A 20864-nucleotide genomic window follows, 5' to 3' on the forward strand; every position below is an offset into this window, starting at 1 on the left:
GAATTACATGCCCTGCTCACACACATTTCTTCTTAATTTCTACGATGTCCTTAATGCGCGTCTGTTCCCTGACCCACTCCGCTCTCTTCTTGTCCCTTAATGCTACACCTATCATCATCATCTATTGCGTAGTCACAAACACGCCTTAATTAATCATCGCAGCCTCCGATTCATAATATCCATGAACAATAAAATCCGAGTCCCTAATTTATTATTGTGACAATGGGTTTCGATATTATTTTTGTGTCGCAACAAATGCCTTTCGAAGCACCGTAATGAACACGTGGAATTTTTGCTTTCGTGCTGCATGCAGAACTTTCTTTGCGCTGGACGCTGGGGCGCACCCAGACCTGAAAGCCTGAGATCACATAAAGACATCGCGCTTAAGCAGACGTACCGGGTGTTACTCACGGTCCAGAAGTACCACGTAAATAAAAGATTCTGTGATTCACATAGAAAAAAAAAGCGTTATGCTCCGACGCCTGATAAGGGCCCTGGCGACACGCAGGAAACCGGATGGTGGCTAGCGTTTCCATTTGAATAATGAGGCCTCCCTGTGACGGCATGCTTTGGGCGCGCCATCACACGCTGGCAGCTTGTAAGCGCCTGAGCCGTGATCAATGTCGAGTGCTCTTTGAAGGACTCGCCTTGAATCGAACGGCTCGGCGTCACGTCCGCTGTGCACAAGCCTCGCCTTCCGCGGTCGCGCTAAGATACAAAGTAGCGACTCGAGCTCCAACGAGAAATAATGACCGCTGTGATAGCGAGGACCTTCCAGCACTAAATCGAACGGTGCATCTCACGTTAAACTGTTCGGAAATAGATGTACTATTGGAGAACAACCTCTGCCTCAATTCGCAAATGTCAACAAGACATCTACAAAGAACGAGCGATGATTTCCAAGCAAATTGTACAGCGAAAATGACGAGCATTATTATTCGACAACTGTGAAATAAACGTTATAAATGTAGGCAAGGGGAAAAAATGGAAGAATAAGGCCAGCTTCTGGCCGAACACTGAACTACAACTTGTACAATCGTAGTTTGCGGCCCCTACAATATCACGCTTATCTTTTGTTATAATTTTTTGTTTCGTTTACATAGTCAATTTTAGTTCTATATTTGGCGCCGAATCAGGACACTTGCCCAGCACCGAGGTTATCAATATTTACGAAAGCTGACTTCTGTGTTAGGACAACCCAACGAGTCCTGACATCTGACAACCACTCGGCCCCTGTATTAACGAGTACAGTGTCCGCGTGTTACAAGTGTCATGACAGCCGCGGAAGCTTGGTTGAACGAGAGCTAAATTTGTGTTAAGACGATTCCTTCTTTCTTGTGCACCGTTAGCACATATGAAGGATTACAGTCAAGCGCTGCGGCAGTCATTGTGTGCAACCAGAGAAGCAATTTCAATGCGATCAGCTTGATCTTTGAGTATGAAAACAAAAAAGAGGACGCAAACACACAGAAACCAACAAAAGTTGAAGTGCGCATGGCCAGTGATGTCAGAAACGCTTGATTTCGCACTCAACACCCTTACGCACAGACCACTGAAATTTCAAATGCAGCAACCCCTTTAACCAAAATTAAAAAAAAATCATATTTTACAAAGAAAATTAGCTGTAATGTTAAGTTCCCAATGCGTCGTTTTAAGCAGTTGAAATTTCCACTACAACTTTTGCGCCATTTGGTTCATTGATTGTAGGGTTTAACGCGCCGACGCAACGCAGGCGATAAGGAGCGTTGTAGTGGAGGGTTCCGGACTAATTTTGACCACCTGGGGATCTTTAATAACGTGCGCCGAAATCTCGCACACACGGGCGTTTTTGCTTTTCGCCTCCATCAGAAAAGCGGCCGCCGCAGCAGGGGATTGAACCGGCGTCCTCGCGCTTTGCGCCATTTGGGAGTAGTTATTCTGCATACTATGCGCTTTGCGGAAGCCTCGCATCGAAAATACTGGCGTGTTTAAAACCAGCAAAACATAAATTTCCCGCCCCATTAAATGTTCTAACCGACGATGGTTAAATAATTTTTTTCATCACGGATTCACAACGAAAAAAACTAGCGCTTTCAAATAAAGAACATAGCGATTATTTGAAGCGATTGAGAACTTGCCGAGAAGTTCTGCTCCAGTCAGTTGCCGCGTTGGATTTTTTTTTTGTCTTTACAAGCAGTTGTATCTGACCCTGACTGACGGAGCTGAAGAAAGGACCACAGCCGGCGCCAGGCTGTATTCAAATCACTATTGAAGTATTCAAGCCCACACTCTGTGCTCCGAAGCGGTGGTTCACATCGGAGTTAATTATTGAACAGTACACAGCAGGACAAAATGTCAACTTCGGAAGAACAAGGTAGACGCAGAAAAAGTTTTCATTAATCCAAGAACATTGCTTGTAACCAGGCTTTCTCAAAAAGGAACCGAAGGATTCCGTTATCATTTCTTGATAGATACACCGACTGCACAAGGCACACTCGACACAGAAAACACGAAAGCGCATGTCCACAGCAAGAAATATGGGAGTGCTCTCAGGTTCCCCATTCAAACGTGTAAGGTAAATTAGAACAAAAGAACAACGGGTTGCAAAGGAATACCAACGAGAGATATGCCCTCATACGCAAGCAACAGTTTACTACGGTTCACAACACCTTCGTTTGTCGTTCTTGCTACAAAACAAACACAGTGTTTCCTGGACCCATATCGTGCCAACTTTTCTGTGCGACAATCCAGCTGCTGGGTTATAAAAGAAAAGAGGGAGAGAGAGAGAGAGAGAGAAAAAAAACGGGAGAACAAAGTAACCTGGGTTGAGAAGTGATGCGAGCAACAAAGACAACTAAGGTCGGTTCGCACGCACACACGCTACAACGAGGAACACGGTCGGCATGTCAGAACCCAAGCAACAACGAGTCACCCTCGCAGGCAGCAGCGACCAGGTTTTTTTTTTTTTCGTCCAGGCATAAACGTTCCGACGGTGGTTCCACATCGATGCTGCGGTGCGGACGGCGCTCGACACGCAGTGACGGACGACGAGGAGAAGACAACGAAGAAGAAGGGCGGGAGAGAGAATGAGAAGGGGGAGGGGAGAGGAAGAAGAAGCGACGTCGGCTCGCTCTTACCTTGGCGCTTTTGTCAAGGGAACCGCCGGTTAGAGTCCTATGCAACACGGCCGCCGTCTTCCTATCATCTAGCGACTCTTCCCTCTGAAATTTGCCCGCCACCAGGTGACGGAACTGAAGGGGGAGGAGGAGGAAGGAAGGAAGGAGGAAGGAAGGAAGGAAGAGGGCAGAAGACACGTCAGTCAATCGGCGGGGCTTCCTGTGGTTCTGGCAAAGCTCTATCACCGGTCCAGGCAGCGGCAGCAGCAGCAGCGGCGGCGGCGGGGGAGGACATCCATCTGTCCTTCCCTACAATGCCGTTCCGATGAGCGGTTCTTGCGCAAGCCTCGCGCGATTCTACTGCACCAGCAAGCGCACTACTACGATATAAGCGGCCGCTTAGGCCCAGCCAAAACAGCAGCAGCAGCAGCAGCAGCAGCATGAGCGAGCAGCAAGCATTTGCCTAGGCGCGTCTACGCCATACACCTCCACTAATCTGGCGGCAGGTTGCGCCGAACACGCCTCAGAACATCAGAATCGTGTAACGCACACACAAGTAACAGAAGAAAACTAAAAGTTTACGTACTAACATTGGCTGAAAGAAACGCCCTGGGTAACCTTTCCACCCCCTCCTAAAAGTAGACGTTAGTAGAATCTAAGTAAAAAAAAAATGACGGCGGGCCTTCGGCTTTTGCGCCACTTAACGCCTCAAACAAGGCGTGCTTTTCTTCCTAAAACGCCCATTTTTGACACACAGTTGCAACGAATCGCATGCTTAGCCTTGCCCGTGTCTACAAAAATAAACTCAAATTTTAGGTTCAGTGCACCCAACCACGTTTGCCCTTCTGGGGACAGAACACAGTAAAGGCTCTTGCCTTACTATTCCCGGTATGGAGGTCTCTTCACGCGTGCATTCGGTAAAGCCAGTCCGACAGACATATCTAAGTGACATAGATTAATGCTTGAAGTTGGTTCGTGAACACCGGTCCGGACGGCTTGAAACATCATGAAAATTGAACCACATAGCGGCTCAATTTTACCAAATTGAAATTTTCCAAATGCGGCCGCGGGGCCAACGAACGTCATCGGAACAAATATTTGCACTGGATGTTAACCCGTTTGCAATGTAAATGATTGAGATGGTTCCGGTGAGCTATATGAAATTTTTGTCGGGTACCATAAAATAAAATTATCAGCGCACGCAACTTTCAACCAACTATACAGCCTCCCGCATACGGTCGAGGTGAATTTCTAGGCCTTCCTAATTATTCCAAAGTTATCAGTTTCAATTTCAAACCGCGCCCTGCGTGATTTCTAAGATTCCGAATATACTTTTATGAATGACATTTATTTTAGAACGTGCAGTTTTTACTCTCCTGTGAATTCTGTGAATACTGTTTCCGTTAGATGCTTATGTGCGCGTCTGCACAAGTAAAATTGTGGATAAAATGTATGCGTTGCAACAATGATCGCAGCCAACTGTTTGCTTGTTTGTTTGGATGTATGTATGTATGTATGTATGTATGTATGTATGTATGTATGTATGTATGTATGTATGTATGTATGTATGTATGTATGTATGTATGTATGTATGTATGTATGTATGTATGCATGTAAGGGTTGGCAGTCTTATTTGGCAGTCTTATTTCACCGAGCCCCTCATTTCCCATTTTCTCATTCGCTGTATGTATGTATGTATGTATGTATGTATGTATGTATGTATGTATGTATGTATGTATGTATGTATGTATGTATGTATGTATGCGTGTGTGCATGTACATATGTATGTATGTATGTATGTATGTATGTATGTATGCGTGTGTGCGTGTACATATGTATGTATGTATGTACGTATGTATGTAAGGGTTGGCAGTCTTATTTCACCGAGCCCCTCATTTCTCATTTCCTCATTCGCTGTATGTATGTATGTATGTATGTATGTATGTATGTATGTATGCGTGTACGTATGTATGTATGTATGTATGCGTGTGTGCGTGTATGTATGTATGTATGTATGTATGTATGTATGTATGTATGTATGTATGTATGTATGTATGTATGTATGTATGTATGTATGTAAGGGTTGGCAGTCTTATTTCACCGAGCCCCTCATTTCCCATTTTCTCATTCGCTGTATGTATGTATGTATGTATGTATGTATGTATGTATGTATGTATGTATGTATGTATGTATGTATGTATGTAAGTATGTATGTATTGTGGGGGCCAAGCCCCTCAAATCGGGACGAGGAGGCGCTAGCGACGTCCTCCTCCTTGGCGGGGCGAGGGCGATCCTCGCGCGCTTCCCTCCTCTCCCTACGAGGCAACGGGTGATGCGCGCAGGAGACTCCCCGGGGAGACCGCCCTTGGGACGCGCAGCGATCGCACGGTACGTAAATGCCCTTCGGCCACTTTTGGCCGTTTCTTGCATTGGCCGTTGTTTCCCACTTCCGTGGGTCACGGCACCCACCGTGTCGTTTTGCGCATGCCTTGATTTGCGTCAGTGCGCTTATCTAGGATGTCCGGCGAGTCTCCGCAGGCATATTCCACTCATTGGTAGGTTGCCCCCGCGTCCGCGATGTGACGGCTTGCGCCGTCTGAGGTCAGCGGACGAGCGCCGATGCCACCCGGTCGAGTCCAGTGGCTTGAAATGTGTAGCGACCACAGAGAGCCCCCTTCCCCTACGCCAGCGAGCGTTGCGGCCGGCCAACGCCGGCGGACGCTAACTGCTGCCCGACTACGGGCTGGGCACACGCTGACGGGTGTATGCCCCAGGGGCTAGGTGCGTAGTGCAGTGTAGTGTTTGTATCGTGGTTGTCCGCGTAATAAACCCCTGTACTATGAAATGTATCGCTTCCATGTGAAGTGAGTGACGACGTACACTCGCGGCGAGAGTCGTGGCTCGCTCTCGAACCAGTTGTGGGCAGAGTCTCTCGGCAGGGCAGTTCGGTGCTGCGCGAGAGCAGTGAGAATAACGACGGCACGTTATTCTGTTATTCTATTCTTTAATGGCAAGTATTAAGGATAGGATAATGCCCACAGTATGTATGTATGTATGTATGTATGTATGTATGTATGTATGTATGTATGTATGTATGTATGTATGTATGTATGTATGTATGTATGCATGCATGCATGCATGCATGTATGTATGTATGTATGTATGTATGTATGTATGTATGTATGTATGTATGTATGTATGTATGTATGTATGTATGTATGTATGTATGTATGTATGTATGTATGTATGTATGTATGTATGTATGTATGTATGTATGTATGTATGTATGTATGTATGTGCATGCATACACATGTACTGCGTGCATATCACAGTATAGCGTATAGTGCCTGCATAAGAATCTATGATGCATTGCTTTTTAGCGATTCTGATTTTGGGAAAATGGTGTGCTATCGAGCTCGCAGCATCACAAATTCACAGCAAGGGCTGCGGGTGATTAAATTGCGGACGACCATAAAAGAGAAATTATGCAAATCATGTAATTATTGTTGGGACACCCGTTCAAATACTAGCGCTGTCCATAAAGAATGGCGATGGGAATATTACGTAAATCTTAACCTGAATTCCTAATGCTAGCGACGCAAGCCCGGAAGCACTCGCCTTGCGAAAGAATTTTTTTTTGTATACCTCACCGAATCTTTTTGGCACCCATTTACATTGACGTACAAGTTTAAAATGCAATTAAACGCAACCGGTGCCATATTAGTGATATCATCAAATACAGTGAGAAGACATTCACTAACCATCAAGTTACGACGGGGCTGTTCAAAAAGACATTTTGCAACTTTATCGATCCGAGCCGTTAAACCAGCGGCTTTTGGGGCCTTTCTTCGCGGTTGCTCTTTCCTACCGAAATGTGTCTAGGTGGAACGCCGAGGGGTCTCCGTAATAGGATAACCCAGAGCTAAGAGCCCTCTTCCTCGACCGCTAAGTTTCAGAGACAGCTGAGAAGTGTTTTCGTAATTGTAACTTTCACTGTAAAGCTTTGATAGTGACCATTAACTTTAAAAATGTTATAACGAACTAGAAATTATGTTTGCAAATTGAAGTGGAGTGCTGCATTAATTAGCGAAAAAGTCTGAGTATCACAATTACGAAAGGATATGCCTGTCTCATTGTGCCCGGGAACTTGATTCGTATTAACGCCCACTGAGTTCGCCTACCCGTAATTAAACGGACTATACACTGCGACCAGCTTACAACGATGATAAGAGCAAAAAAAAAGCGGCAAGTCGCATTACCATATCATTAGTGAATGCAAAATGGCGTCGGGGGTAGACTGAATTGATAAAACATTTACCGCATAATATAAATTCAGAGACACACAAGACTGCTATTCTGTAGTAATGCGAAAGCATTGCAGTGTATTTTAACAATGTGTCGGTGGTGGTGAATTGAGATAGACGGACACGACCATTGCCTTGTGGTCAGTGAAGTACGTTGAAAAGTATAACATACACAGCGTTCTTGTCGTGGAATGAGAAGTTTATGCATGTTCCTCTCGACGTGGTGATAGCTGTGCGTGGTGTCGCGAGTAATATCCGGATATCATCGTAATTCCCACTTTATATGGTACCCTGTTACTGGGAACCCACTTTACTACTTGGGACCCTCACACATCAAAGAACACTGACTTGTTAGACAAGATCCAAAGAAGAGCTATTCGGTTTGTTTATTCAAAATTTCACCGCACAGAGTCGGCTTCCGAGCTGATGCGTAACAACGGAATTCCAACCTTGCAGTCAAGAAGACAGTTTCTCCGCCTTAAATTGTTGTATTTACTCCATCACCGCACACTTGCTTTGGACTGGAGTTCCTTCTGGAAACTCCTTGCTACTCGCCGTACTCGCCATTCCCATTCTCCGTCCTTAACCCCAATGTTCGCTTCTACCAATCTGTTTAAATCTTCTTTTTTCCCCCGCACAATTATTGATTGGAACAATGCACCCGAAAACTCTCTTGGTTCATTATAAGCAAATGTTTAGTCGTGCCTGTTTTATACTTGCTTTTCTTGGTTCTGCTTTTTGCTGTTTACTGCTTGTATTATTGTATGGTTGATAATGTTACCACCTTATGACACTCCTCCTTGGGCCTCCATGACCTGCAGTATGTTCTTAAAATAAATAAATAAATATAATTATGACATGCCGTCGAGAGTCCCTCGCTTTGTACAAAGATGAAGTGGCGTCGAGAGTACATTGCAGTGGACACAGCATCGACGGAAGTGCTGTGTACACTCATTATCATCGTCAAGATTTTTCCCCCTTCGCCTCGTTTTTGCTTCTCTCTGGTAAATAATAAGAGGCATGGCCAATCGTCGCACTTAGTTCTATCCTGCTAGCATAATAAAACGTGTTTTCCTATTTTCCAGGCATAAACTGCATGCCTCTAGCACATGTTTCACAGCACATTAACTACATTCTCCCTTTGTCAGGTGCGACCACGATAGTTTTACACTGCTAAAGTCTTGTCGATGGTTTTTAAACCGATAATAACTAGTGATGTATGAAAACGGCGGTAATAAATAAACAAAAGATCGGCTGTGGTGCAGAGGGTGCGTTTTAAATTCCCATTCCGGAGCCCCCTGGCTCGAATACTGCGCCAAAGTTCATTTCCTTTAATTTTGTTCTCTTTGTCCTAACGGACATTTTTAGGACCACTTTTCGGTCACGCCAACGCCGGACGGAAGTTTTTTTGCGTAATAAGGCATTTAATGCTTTCGCATTAAAAATCCCTCAGCGCCAAACAAGATGTACTACCACCTGTCGATTGCAGTTCAAAGGTCAAAAGGGAACCCCGTGGACTGACGACAGGGAGTTCTTATGTTCCAAGAGCAGTGTAAACTAAAGCAAACACTCTCTTCAAACAAAGTGCGGTGGCAGAAACTTGGAACAAACTGCACAAGTCGCAATCTGCTTCCAACTTTATTCCTCTCCATTTTTGAAGGCTGCAGCTTCAAGGACGAGGGCGCGGAAAAGAACGAGCGGTTCGCCGAAAGCGGCCGTACACACCGCGCAAAGGCCGCGGTGGCCACCCTCATAAATCCGCCAGAAAGTGCGATTCAGCGCAGAGCCAGCGCACATTTCATTTCATACCCCCGCGCGTCGCGCCATTTGTCAAGTGTAATCCCGCTTTTCGCCCGGTCCCTCCACTGTTGGGCGCGCGAGGCCATTTCGCTTTTCCGTTCTCTCTTTCTTGCGCGGCGGCGTTCCCTTCCGCTGTACGTCTGTCTTGATGAAGGCCCGAGGGCCTGCGCCATGCGCCCGCTGTAGGTTATAGGGATTCCACGTTCGCTCAGTAATCGGATCGAGAAAGCAAGGGAACTTTCACGTTCCTTTTCACCGTCATAAACACATATTGCCCCTGTAATGATTAAACAAATGTTGCTTTTTGTAGCGACAACGCCTGCTTGCATTCAGTGTCAATCGTCGTTCGTTCCCGTCAATGTATTTAACACGTTCTTTGGGATCTTTCTTCCGCAAGTTCCAATTTTAAGCCAACTGCTTGTATTTATCGGGGCTTCGGTCAAGTGTCCCCGCCTGCCTTTCATTACTTTGTCTTGTCCTGTAAAAGGAAAAAAAAACACATTTCTAGCGGAAATTAAGCCTCACCAGAATGGCGAGTTGGGCTAGTTGGTAAAATTTCATGTCGAAACCTTCAGAAAGCGCGACACTTGAAAAATGCGACACTCGTCCTATTTTCACTTCGTTTGTGTCGCGTTTTTTCAAGTGTTGCGCTTTTTAAAGGTTTCGAAATGAAATTAAGCCTCAATGCGTACTTTGAAAACAAAAGCATGCCGATGCTTTCGCCGTCGTTCCTTGGTCGTTTAAAGCGAATTACTTCGACCTGCTTCATTTCTTCTACTCACGTGACACCGTGTTCGGGGGTCACGCGGCGCGCTACAATTTTTACGTTTCAAATTCCTAGTTTTGTGCATTTTGTGGAGCGGGCACATTAGACCCTCCCAGCTCCCGATTTTTGGCCAATCCCAGAGTAGGTGTGTGTCGCAAACAAAAGGAACAACAACTTTAGTTCTAACGCTGGCAACGCGTGCTCTTTGAAAGTACGTTTCTCACTGGAATACTTGTTTGACTTCTCCAGGAAGCAGATGACCCGTGTATAAAAGGAAAACCTGTTCCCTGTGCCTATGTATTGTCAGCCATACTTGAATATTAGGGATGATAGTGTTTTATCACGTGTTAGACGTACGTGCATTCAGTCGACTGTGAAGACATTTTTCTTTCAATTGCATACGTCAACTCTTCCTGTTAAAACGTGACTACATAAACGGAATTTTTTGTACATGGTCTGTTATCTGTCGGTTGTGTAATCAACCTGAAACTGTGGACCGTTATTTTGTGATGTGTAGAAACACAGTATTCTTCTGGGACATTCTACAACGGGCACTGAAGAGGGACATAGACATCACCCCGTATGTTATTCGATTTTTTCCGGTGGACAGAGACAGTGCAGTTCCATATGATCTCTTTCTATCTGTGAGATTGTTCAGTTTGTGGAATTGCCGCGTGATCGATCGTCATGCGGGCTCTCCTTGTTCAACCAAATCGCTCTTTCGGGAGCAATGTGTCTGGGTACGAAGTGTGTATGCTGCTTGAAGTGAGCCCCCACAATTGCTGTATGCCTTCTTGACGCGTGTGTGTGCCTCCCGGACTTTTAGTTGAAACTTTTGACTAGGTTCCCTTCTTAAACTGTGAATGCGTGTAGACTGCTTATACAGGGCTTCTTGTAAGCGCATAAAATTCGCACGATTTCCATGTAATAAGGACAAAAAAGGTACTGAGAAAGCACAGCCGTAGCGCATCGCGCTGCTGCATGCTGCTGCTGCGGTGACCCGGGTTCAAATCCCATCGAATCACACCTGTGTTTTTTTCTCTACAGTGGCGGCCATTTTCTCGAACGGACAACAACGGTTTTCCGCAGAATGGGGCAGCTTATACTTTCGTCTTTATAAACAAGAAATAAACTGATATAGAAATAACTATGCAACGTACACAATTGTCGCACATGTAGGCTGTGGACGGCTAACCCGAAAGTAAGGATGCGCCCCAGGAGAAAAGACAATTCCGTGAATAGCTGCATAAGTGGTCTCCGTGCAAGTAGGTAGAATGGCCTATATTGTTCCGGTGGTATAGCGGCAACTATTACGCTTGAAATGTTACATTTCTCGTTCCCGGCTGACTAGCGACCGGTTTGAAATGGGATCTCGCAACTATATACACCCAATGCTAGTAGTATCAGATTGTTTGACCAGGCGTCAAATATATATATATATATATTTTTTTTTTTCACCACTTTCTTTCTGACTCAAAAAATTCTTCATCTGTTTCTATGACCCACCACAACCTCCCCTTTGCTTTCCGAGGTTTTCTTGACTGCCAAACCTTATTTTCTGTCTCATTTCACGGAGCCCCTCATTTCCCATTTTCTGATTCGCTATATATATATATATATATATCAAAGTTGCAGTCCTTATTGCCAGTGCTGTTTGGCGTTTTAACAGTGTTTTATAGTGCCGAATGAGGTATGATTGCTTTTTTTTTATGCAGGAATAACTAATAGAAAATTCGAGTCGAGAAATACGAGGGATATATAGACCACTATTCTGGAGGTCGTGGGTTCAGATCCCACCACCCCGCCGGCATTTTTTATCCACTTTCTTTATGTCTTTCCCAATTCTTTATCTGTTTCAATGACCTACCACTTCCTCCCCTTTGCTTTCAGAGGTTTTCTTGACTGCCACCCCTTATTTCTGTCTTAATTCCACGAGCCCCTCATTTCCTATTCCTATTCGCTACATGCGTTGCGAGGGCCTCTGTTCTGGCAGACTTGGTGCCATAGGGAGCTTAAGAGGGTTCAACGCTGGTCGACCACTCTCGACATGTCGTAGACACTCGAGTCACGGCCCTGGGGTTAAAAAGGTCCCCTTCATCCCGAGTACCGAGTAGTCCGAGTGGCGCTGGCTCCACCCCCAAGCACAGGAAACAAAACTACCTTAACATAAATACTCCATAAAGTGGAGGGGAAAATAGCCCCGCCGGTAGCGTAGTGTTCATCGCCCCAGACCGGTATTCTGCAGGTCGTGGGTACGGATCCCACCCGGCGGGCATTATATATATATATATATATATATATATATATATATATATATATATATATATATATATATATATATATATATATATAGAGCGAATGAGAATGGGAAATGAGGGGCTCGTTAGAAGGGTGGGCAGTTAAGAATGCCTCAGAAAGCAAAGAGGAAAATGCTGTAGGTCATTGAAACATGTGACGAATTTTGAAAGACGGAAAGAAAGTGGAGAAAAAATGTCCGCCGGGTGCGATCCGAACCCACGACCTCGGATCGTGGGTGCCGGACCCTGATTGTCCACCACGAACTCGCAAGCATAAAGCTCCCGATTTGAGACCACCCAGCGAGATTGAATAGCGTCGACAAACGGCTTGTCGCCACACTACCTACGCCAAGAGTTCGTACTTACACCTCAGCTTTGCTGGTCAGCCACCTTCACAGAGTGGAATGGGTCATGATTTTTAATATCGCTTCTTTGGGCGTCGCTCTAACGTAATGATCTTATACGGTTGGTTTTTAAAAGACACGATGCAGCCAAAAGCCTGGACCACTGTATTTTGGGGTATTTTGTTATCTCGCGCAACGATACAACAGATGGCGGAAGAATGGAACTTCGCAGGCCCTTTTCTGGCGGTGTACGCAAATTCGGAAGGCAAGTACAACAAGTACCGTGTTGTATTAGTGGGCAAATGTGGAGTACGTTAATACTAACAGCGCGAGCACTCTTCGTTTCTTTTCTTTCTGTATAATTTCCCTCACAAGTCCCACGCCACCTTTTTATAATCTCGACTCACATCCTATCGAGCAGAGGGCGGAAAAGACACATTGACAGGTTCTGCAGACACAGGCGCCGGCTGTAAGTGTTTGCATATATGTCACTCAGTCGCAGTTTTTTTTTAGCTACTTGGCACAATACTGAATGCTGACAGAATGATGGTAGACTAAGGTTAGAATACAAACACCGAGAACTAAACTGCGTCCTCCAATGGAAGTATCAGAAACTTCTCGTGCCCAGCTTCGTCTCTCTCTCTCCTGACATTTCGGGGACCAAAAGGGGGAAGGGAGGGCACTCAACCGCAGGGACATATATGCCGGTTATATATAAATGCTGTAGCATTCGAAAATAATCCAGCCAATGAATGAGAATCGGTCCGGAAAGCGCTGCGCGTTTTGCGTAATTTGTATCAAGGGCTTGAAAAACAGTAATAGCATACCGACTTTATACACAGCAGGCAAACTCTACGTGCCCGAGTGTCAAAATATGTATACACGAAGGCTATTTCCCCACAGCAGGGGCGTGACACACAAAGCCAGCGAAGTTTGTCAGGCCCTCAAGTAAATCCTTCTTCCGTGTACTGATGGCACGTGCTTAGAGCTTATCGATGTGATCGATGAGTTACACACGCTTTCAGGCTCTAAATGTCGCTGCGCACAGCCAACAAGATCTTATAGTATCTCATATAACCGCGCACGTCATGAATTTTGGGTTTCAAGAGACAGATTTCGGCCTCGGGTGCTATCAATGGAGTCGGCGTATTCTATGGTACGCACAGCCTAGTTTAACACGTGACATTCTGTAGTATTCTGTAAAAGTAGCGTACAACAAAATATCTGCAAAAAATGCCCACTCGTGTCGCGTGCCCACTCGCAACGCCCGTGGAAAAATTATAGACGCTTTGTATCGATTGCTTTCCTCCCGCAATATTTCTTGGAGTCTATTTCTCTGTTTTTTTTCTGTCCCTGTATACGCCCTTCAACGGAATTAAAAGTCAAGTGCGCCAGTAGTACAAGGCCCACACAAAGCCTCTCGGAAAGAAGGCTCGTCTTTGAAATCTATTCCTGCAACGTCTCTAGTGGTAAAACTTACGGCCAACACTAGCTGTGCACGTACCTGCGTGCGTAAAAATTCCACACCGTATGAATGACACCCACGCATAAGTGTGACGTACGCTGGTAGGAAGAGGCAGCCAGCTGCTCAACCTCCCGGCACCCAAACATAGGCAACATGGTTCAAGTTGATAAATGTCGCCGGTTCAGGAGACAAAAGAGGCAGGCGCTGACTGTGGGTGTTTGCATGTTCTTCACACAGTCGTAATTTTTTCCGACTCCTTGTCCTTTCCGTAGTAGAACACTGAAGCAGCTATACCACCAGGTAGCTGCTTCAATTATCATTCCATTGTAAGAAGTGCTTTTCCCATTCTATAAAGTGCTACCGAGAACAAATCGAAATTGCGTTTTATCCTCTAGGAATAGTTTGTTGTTACAGTTACTTGTGTAATGTGATTTCAAGAGCCAATTTTATTTTAAATTTGATCTTGGTTGATCTTGGTACGGTACCTTCTCATGCGACAGTGCGGCGTCGGCATTGTTTCAGACCCCCTTATAATCAGTTTATTTTCGCTCCTTGCGATTGGGGCAGCGTACGCACGTTGAAAGAGTAATGTCGAACCTTTTGCATTGCTGCCTATATTTTTTTTCATCTATCGCTTTCTAGCATTCTTTCACAGTTCATGGTTCTTTCTTTATCTCACGTGTTCCCTCCAAAGATGCTGCCGTTATAGGACTCGATGAATATCAGCCGTCAGTGGCCTTGTTGTCAGTACATTGCGTGCGGTGAAATAATTGTCACGGACAAGAAAATGCGTACAAAGTGTGTTCCACACACGTGCAAAATCTCTGAAGAATGGAACAGCAACGGAGAAAGGCCGGCGAAGAAAGCAGGCCCGCGGCCGTGAGCACGGTCCTGGTAATCGATGCACAGGGCGGAAGAATTTCTCCCACCTGTGTTCTCGCGAAGTTCTTTGCTCCGCAGTGTCGGAAACCATCGCCGCGAGGCCTGAATCGCGAGTATTTCGCAGAATCGAAAACGCCGACGCCGCGGAAAGGCATCTCATTATTTTTAACGAGGCCCGGCGAGGCGTGATTTCGCGACGCTCGAGTTGCGAGCTGGTTCCTCCATTCCTGCACCTCCCTAATTGTGTCACCGCTTTGTTGGATTTAGCTTTCGCTGCAAAGGGCTTCAGAAAACTGGTAAAACAATGAGACAAGAAAGGGGAGAACAGAACAGAAAGAAATGACAAAAAAGGGAAAAGAAAGAAACGAGAAAGAGAGAGAGAGAGAGAGAGAGAGAGAGAGAGACAGAGAGAGAGAGAGAGAGAGAGAGAGAGAGAGAGAGAGAGAGAGAGAGAGAGAGAGAGAGAGAGAGAGAGAGAGTGGGGGCAACGCAAACACGGAGGACAAAGGGAGAGAGGGAGATAGTAATATAGCAGAAGATAGGAAGAAAGGTATATAGTGTGCCGGCTAAGTGGCTAAGTGCCGTCGTTGGATTTCCCCGTTCAATCGTTTGCGAAGGGAGTTATCTGCGCCCACGCAGACGCGAGGATTAGGGAAATACGACGGCAAGAAACCTGCGGGACAAAATATGCCCACACGCCAACAGTGGCCACTGGAATGGGCAACATGGCCACATTTTAGGGGAATCAGCTTCACAAATTTCATCGCCACTAGCTACTGCCGCGCACTAAAAATTGGGACCAAAACTACCTAACGGAAAATCGTCTTATAGAGCGTAACATTCATAGCTTAATCGCCTTCGTCGCGTTTTTTTTTTCTTCATCAGGCTGTTCTTCCCTACTGCGTCGCTGCCCTACGCTCGAATGCGCGATAAGACAGTGAGTCGAAAATATGTTCCAAGAGTGAGACATCCCTAGCACTAGCGCTCTCAGTCTCTTAGGCAGGGCCACGACAGCAGTGCCATTTATGCGGGTAGCAACTTCTGCAGTGGTTGGGTTCCGGTCGAACCTACAGATCCAGAAAGCCTATTTTTCATTACGTTTTGCCCTTGTTAAGTTAGTGTAGTGCCGCTCGCGACATCGCGAGGCAAATTTTCTGTAAATTTTGTTTTTGTTTTGCTTTACTCGCCCTTTTTTAACGCCGTTTTTTATCTATGTCTTTTTGTTTTACGAGACTGCAGACCTTGGCGGCCCACGCCAGAATGGTATGAAGCAAATGCACTGTAATATGGCGTACAGCAAGGCGACATAGGAACATACATGGATAACGCAGAAAGGTAACAATACTGTCAAACACACACGACATTACGTGTTCAAAACAAAGCCAACAAAATCGGCATGGGAGTCGACACTTCGCAACTTGACTTTTTGACTCCAGAAGAAAGTTTAAAACATACATTAACGATTTGAACCTTGATCGTGGTCGATAAATGATCGCACAGTTTCACATTTCCATGCACGCGCCAGCCATCTGACCAAGCAAGGAATGGAGGATGAAACGGGGCGTTTGGGCACTTTGTTCAAAAATTCGAACTTTTGGGAATTTAACGCGCCGAAGCTTCACCCGGTATACGAGGCAAGCCATAGTGCAGGGCTCCCGATAAAGAGCTCCCGGCTCTTTAACGTGCACCGAAATCTCGGAACACGGGAGTTTTCGCTTTTCGTCTGCATCTGAAAAGCATTCATTGCGGTCGGGATCGATCCCGCGTCCTTGGGCTCAGCAGCACAACACCTTAGCCGCTGAGCCATCGCGGCGGATTAAAAGAGGGCATAAAAGGACTATGGAGGTAATCAGTTGGCAAAAGTTTGAATAAATATAACAAAGAAGACAAAAATACGAAGTTGGGGCGTTATTAAACTTCGTGCGATTGAGGGTAGCTGGGCTTTCCTAATTGGATTTGCAACGCAGACCCGCCTGTAATATTCTGAAGAACCAAACATACCTGCCAAATTTTGAACTCGCTCGATGTTCTTATGTAGATATGTTTTTAGATGAATCACAAATTATATCTGTACACCATAAGGCTGGTCTTACCAGGGTTTTGTAAGCAGCTAGTTTCGCTGCAGGAAGTGCCTAACGAAGTTTTCCTCTTACTGAAGAACGTCAATTTTCCTTGGGGGTCAGAACTTGTGGTATTGTTACGCGACTCAACGATAAGGTTAGGCGTAACCATTGCGTCCAAATATTTTTCGTGATAATTTTTTACCGTATATATTACTAGTATTGCTTAAAAGCTGATTACCTTAATTCATTATTTTGAGTTAATTGAGTACATTGGAATTAATACCGATGTTGATTGAGTATATAATGCAAGTCATCCGACAATAGTTTCAACCTAGAATGGGCGAGTTGATGCACCCGAGCTTTTATTGGTTCCCGTAAAAAGCAGTCCGACATGAAATTTTTTTAATTCAAAAGAATGCTGTAATTCCTTAAATATTCCAGAGGCTACCTGTGCGCTAAGCAGTGTCGACGTATATGAACCGTGCAACCAGAGGTTGTAGTTTTGGAAGGGCTTTTTTTGTGTCTATATATACGATGTCTTCAGGCTCCCTGTTATAAAAGTCACATAAATGACGCTAACGCCTTTTCACACCAAGAGTTAACTGCAGCTCGGCACAAGGCGACAACGAATACTTTAAAGGGACACTGAAGTGATATGTAAACATTGCGGGATTACTAGCTCAAATTGTAGTCCGGAGTCCCCAGGCCATGTTTCGACCACTCTAGGCGCGTTTACGCGATTTTATTTAGTAGAAAAACTAATTCGAAAATGCTGTCCTCCTCTCTTTACGCTCGCCCATTTTCTGTGGCGTTTTCGTGTGACGTCAGGAGGGGATGAGCTGGCAATTGGCTGCGCCACGGCTGCGCTACTGCACGGCTCCCCGGCCGACAGAGTCAGTCGGGCCAGCGTTTCGTCCGCCGGCCGCCGGCGGGTCGTCGCAATCAAGGAGGTTAAAAAAAATTGCTTGGTCGCAATTCGTTCGCTTAGTTGAAACGAAGCCAGGACACGTTTGTGAATGGAAGAATGTGCCTTTCTTTACTTGGTTTGTTTGTACACTGTATCTAGCTCCAAGTCAAGGTCGCTTCACACAAGCGCACATGCGACGCTTCGCTGACTGGTACGCCAGTAGGAAAATATAAGGCCTCTTGAAGGCGGGAGAAGAGTCAGCGAAGTCAATATAGGTACTAAGGAAATAAAATCAACTGATATTTTTACCGTACAGCGTAAAACTAGGGCGCGGGAAGCACTTTTTTGCGCTGGGCGAACAAGCACAGCGGTCAGCAGCACGACTACGCATCTGCGAACGCTTTTCCGTCTACGAAATGCAATTGCTAGACGTGAGCTACTGTGGAAACTCGGGCGACGCTTACTGCACGATCGCAGTACAACAAATAGTCACCTAAGCTGCTTGAAATGCCAAAACTAAATAAAAATGTAAACCCGTTGTACAATATATACCCTATATTAGCAAGCCCTCCGCGTCCCGTTCTGTGGCTCAGTGGTCTGAGGCGTAGGTATGTCGCCGCGAATGTTTTGCAAGTTACGAGGTCGAATACCCGCAGGTACGTCCTTTTTTTTTTGTAAGTTAACTTTTTTGTTTTCCGCCGATGTTTTCTATATTGAGTTCACCTTTTTTTGGGCCGCGACGTGCATGGCTACACGAACTAGTTCACAAAACGCGCGCAGGCTGGCACTGGCGCGCTAGCGAGTTCTCGTTGGCGTGCTGTTGCCATAAGCACCGACTGCTTGCAGGCAGTGGGCACAGGCCAGAATGAACAGACCCTTGGCCTGGTGCGAACACGCTTTTTACGATACAGGCATGAGGGAGGCAAGCTCCAAATATGGGGGAAAAGCGCATGACATTTGGGCGTCTGAGGGTACGCGGAGGGCGTTCATGCACTGCGTAGGTCTCGGCTAGTGAATGCTACGACTACAAGCCGTCCTGGGAGGCTTATCTTGTGCATTTTACAGCCGACAACATGGCAGAAGCGCGGTACGATGATTACTGAGATATTGAGAATGCCCATCCAACAACGCCATTGGTTATGTTTTACAGAACCGAAACCGAAACTTGTGTGATTGCTAACCTTGGGCATCGTCCAATCACGGCGCCCCTCCTCTCAACGTCAGAGCCTTAGTTGGTGCGGCCGCCGCAAACCGCGCATGGTAGTTTTTCTTCTTTCGCGCTTTGTAAAATAATTACCGATTTGTTAACCGGATAAACGATGAAAAGTGTGCTAATTTGAGCCAGTCTACGCAGTGCAAGCAAAAACGGGAGCTTGACAAATTCACTTCAGTGTCCCTTTAAGTCTGTCTTTAGTCAGTTATACCCACGCGGCCGTTGTGGCGTTGGATGTGCGTGCTCGAATCGCACTCCGGGGGCCCTGGGTTAGGTTCCCACCCACATAAAAATTCACCCACTTTTCTTTTTACAAAATTTGGGTCATTGCGCTGTCGGCCATTTTGTGAGCCAGGGATGTCGGATAAGAAAGTGAAGCTTTCTGGTCGCACTGATGCCGGTGTCGTAACCAAAACGCACTGCAGGAAACCGAACGTTACACAATGATAGGTTACAAAATGATGAAAAGGAAAAATCCCGGGCCATCTCTACTAACGTGAAACCTAGGGAGGGGCGAAACATGCAGTGTATAAGTGTATTCTCAGCGCCTTGGCGTTTTTGCCAACGGAGATGAAACCGTTGGTGGTTGGAGGTATACAGCTTTGCTGGAAAAGCCTTTGGAGCACGAAGCTCTCTAGAGCGAGAAGGCGTAAACGAGTGTCCCGGTGTTTATTAATACGCGTTACGTTTTAGCGCAAGGCGTGAACGAGTTACCCGGTGCTTTAGTACCGTGACTACATGAGACGAACGACGATTACGATGACGACGACGACGACGACGACGACGACGACGACAGGAGACGCCAACAGCCCCAGCGCCTAAGGGGCTTCGCCCCTAAAACGCTGCCTGTGGTCGGAATCCAAGCTGGGTCTATCGCGTTATGAAGCCGACGTCTATCCGATTGCGGCATCATCGTATTCGAGATTCTCAGCATTTTGTTTGGGTTCGTGGCGCGGGCATTGGCTTTGGACTTGGCTGAGTTTAAGTCTGTGTCAGTTTGGATTTTGGACAAAGACGATGGCCTAACGACGACGATGGGTGGGGAGGAGGGCGCTCAGCTTTATCGAGAAAGTTTCGTTTGCTGTCGTCTGAGTGCGGACTTTGACTCGCAGGCGGTTTGCACATTGATTGTTGACGCCTTGACGCAATGGCTTTGACGCAACAGCTTTGACTTTTACACTTCGCCATTTACTTTTCGCACGCAAGAAAGCTTCGCGTTTAAATCATCATCGTCGTTCGACGGAGGAGCTTCTGATTTTTCCACTACCGGGTCATGTAGCGCTTTCTGATTAAAACAAAGGTCCCGCCTTTTCCCTCCTACAAGGACACTGGACAACATTTCACCGTCGGTGAAATGATATATAGGCTTCAATGAGGAGCAAAATATTGAGAACTAAGCATTAGGTTGGGATATCAGTTAGGTAAAAGCCCTAAACAAGCAAACTGCGATGGTCGTTGACACCACAGTTTAAGAAATTTGACCAACTCTTAAAGTTCCCGCTATTCAACATAGCCGTCGACGAGTTGATCTCTGTAGCGAAAAGCCACTTATTTGCCACGTGAAACGAGCTTGGTAACTGAGTGCACATAGTGTGGAGCCTTCCGAAGCGTGCACTGCACTCGCGATGAGGTAGGACGGTTTCGTTCATTACATTAAGCCGCCTAAAATGACGTCAAACTAGCCGAGATAAAGGACGCTGTTCAGCTCAAAAGTACACACGTGCGTCG

At 45.9% G+C, this 20864-nt stretch overlaps 1 protein-coding gene across 6 annotated transcripts in view; it reads right to left on the reverse strand.

Annotated features, from left to right (window-relative positions):
- Positions 1-20864, reverse strand: part of Dgk (diacyl glycerol kinase 1) — a 603682-nt gene that overhangs the window by 78912 nt on the left and 503906 nt on the right. For 5 of the 6 annotated variants that reach the window (XM_077706109.1, XM_077706108.1, XM_077706111.1 and 2 more), the window contains one exon: positions 3117-3230. The exons of the other annotated variant lie outside the window; for it this stretch is intronic. In XM_077706109.1, coding sequence (XP_077562235.1) covers positions 3117-3230 — 114 coding nt within the window. The remainder of the gene's footprint in view (positions 1-3116; positions 3231-20864) is intronic. 6 annotated transcript variants of the gene reach the window in all.

This window comes from Haemaphysalis longicornis, unplaced genomic scaffold (assembly GCF_048455015.1).
Source record: "Haemaphysalis longicornis isolate Haplotype H1 unplaced genomic scaffold, Haemaphysalis longicornis Haplotype H1 scaffold_4, whole genome shotgun sequence".
Classification (NCBI taxonomy): domain Eukaryota; kingdom Metazoa; phylum Arthropoda; class Arachnida; order Ixodida; family Ixodidae; genus Haemaphysalis; species Haemaphysalis longicornis.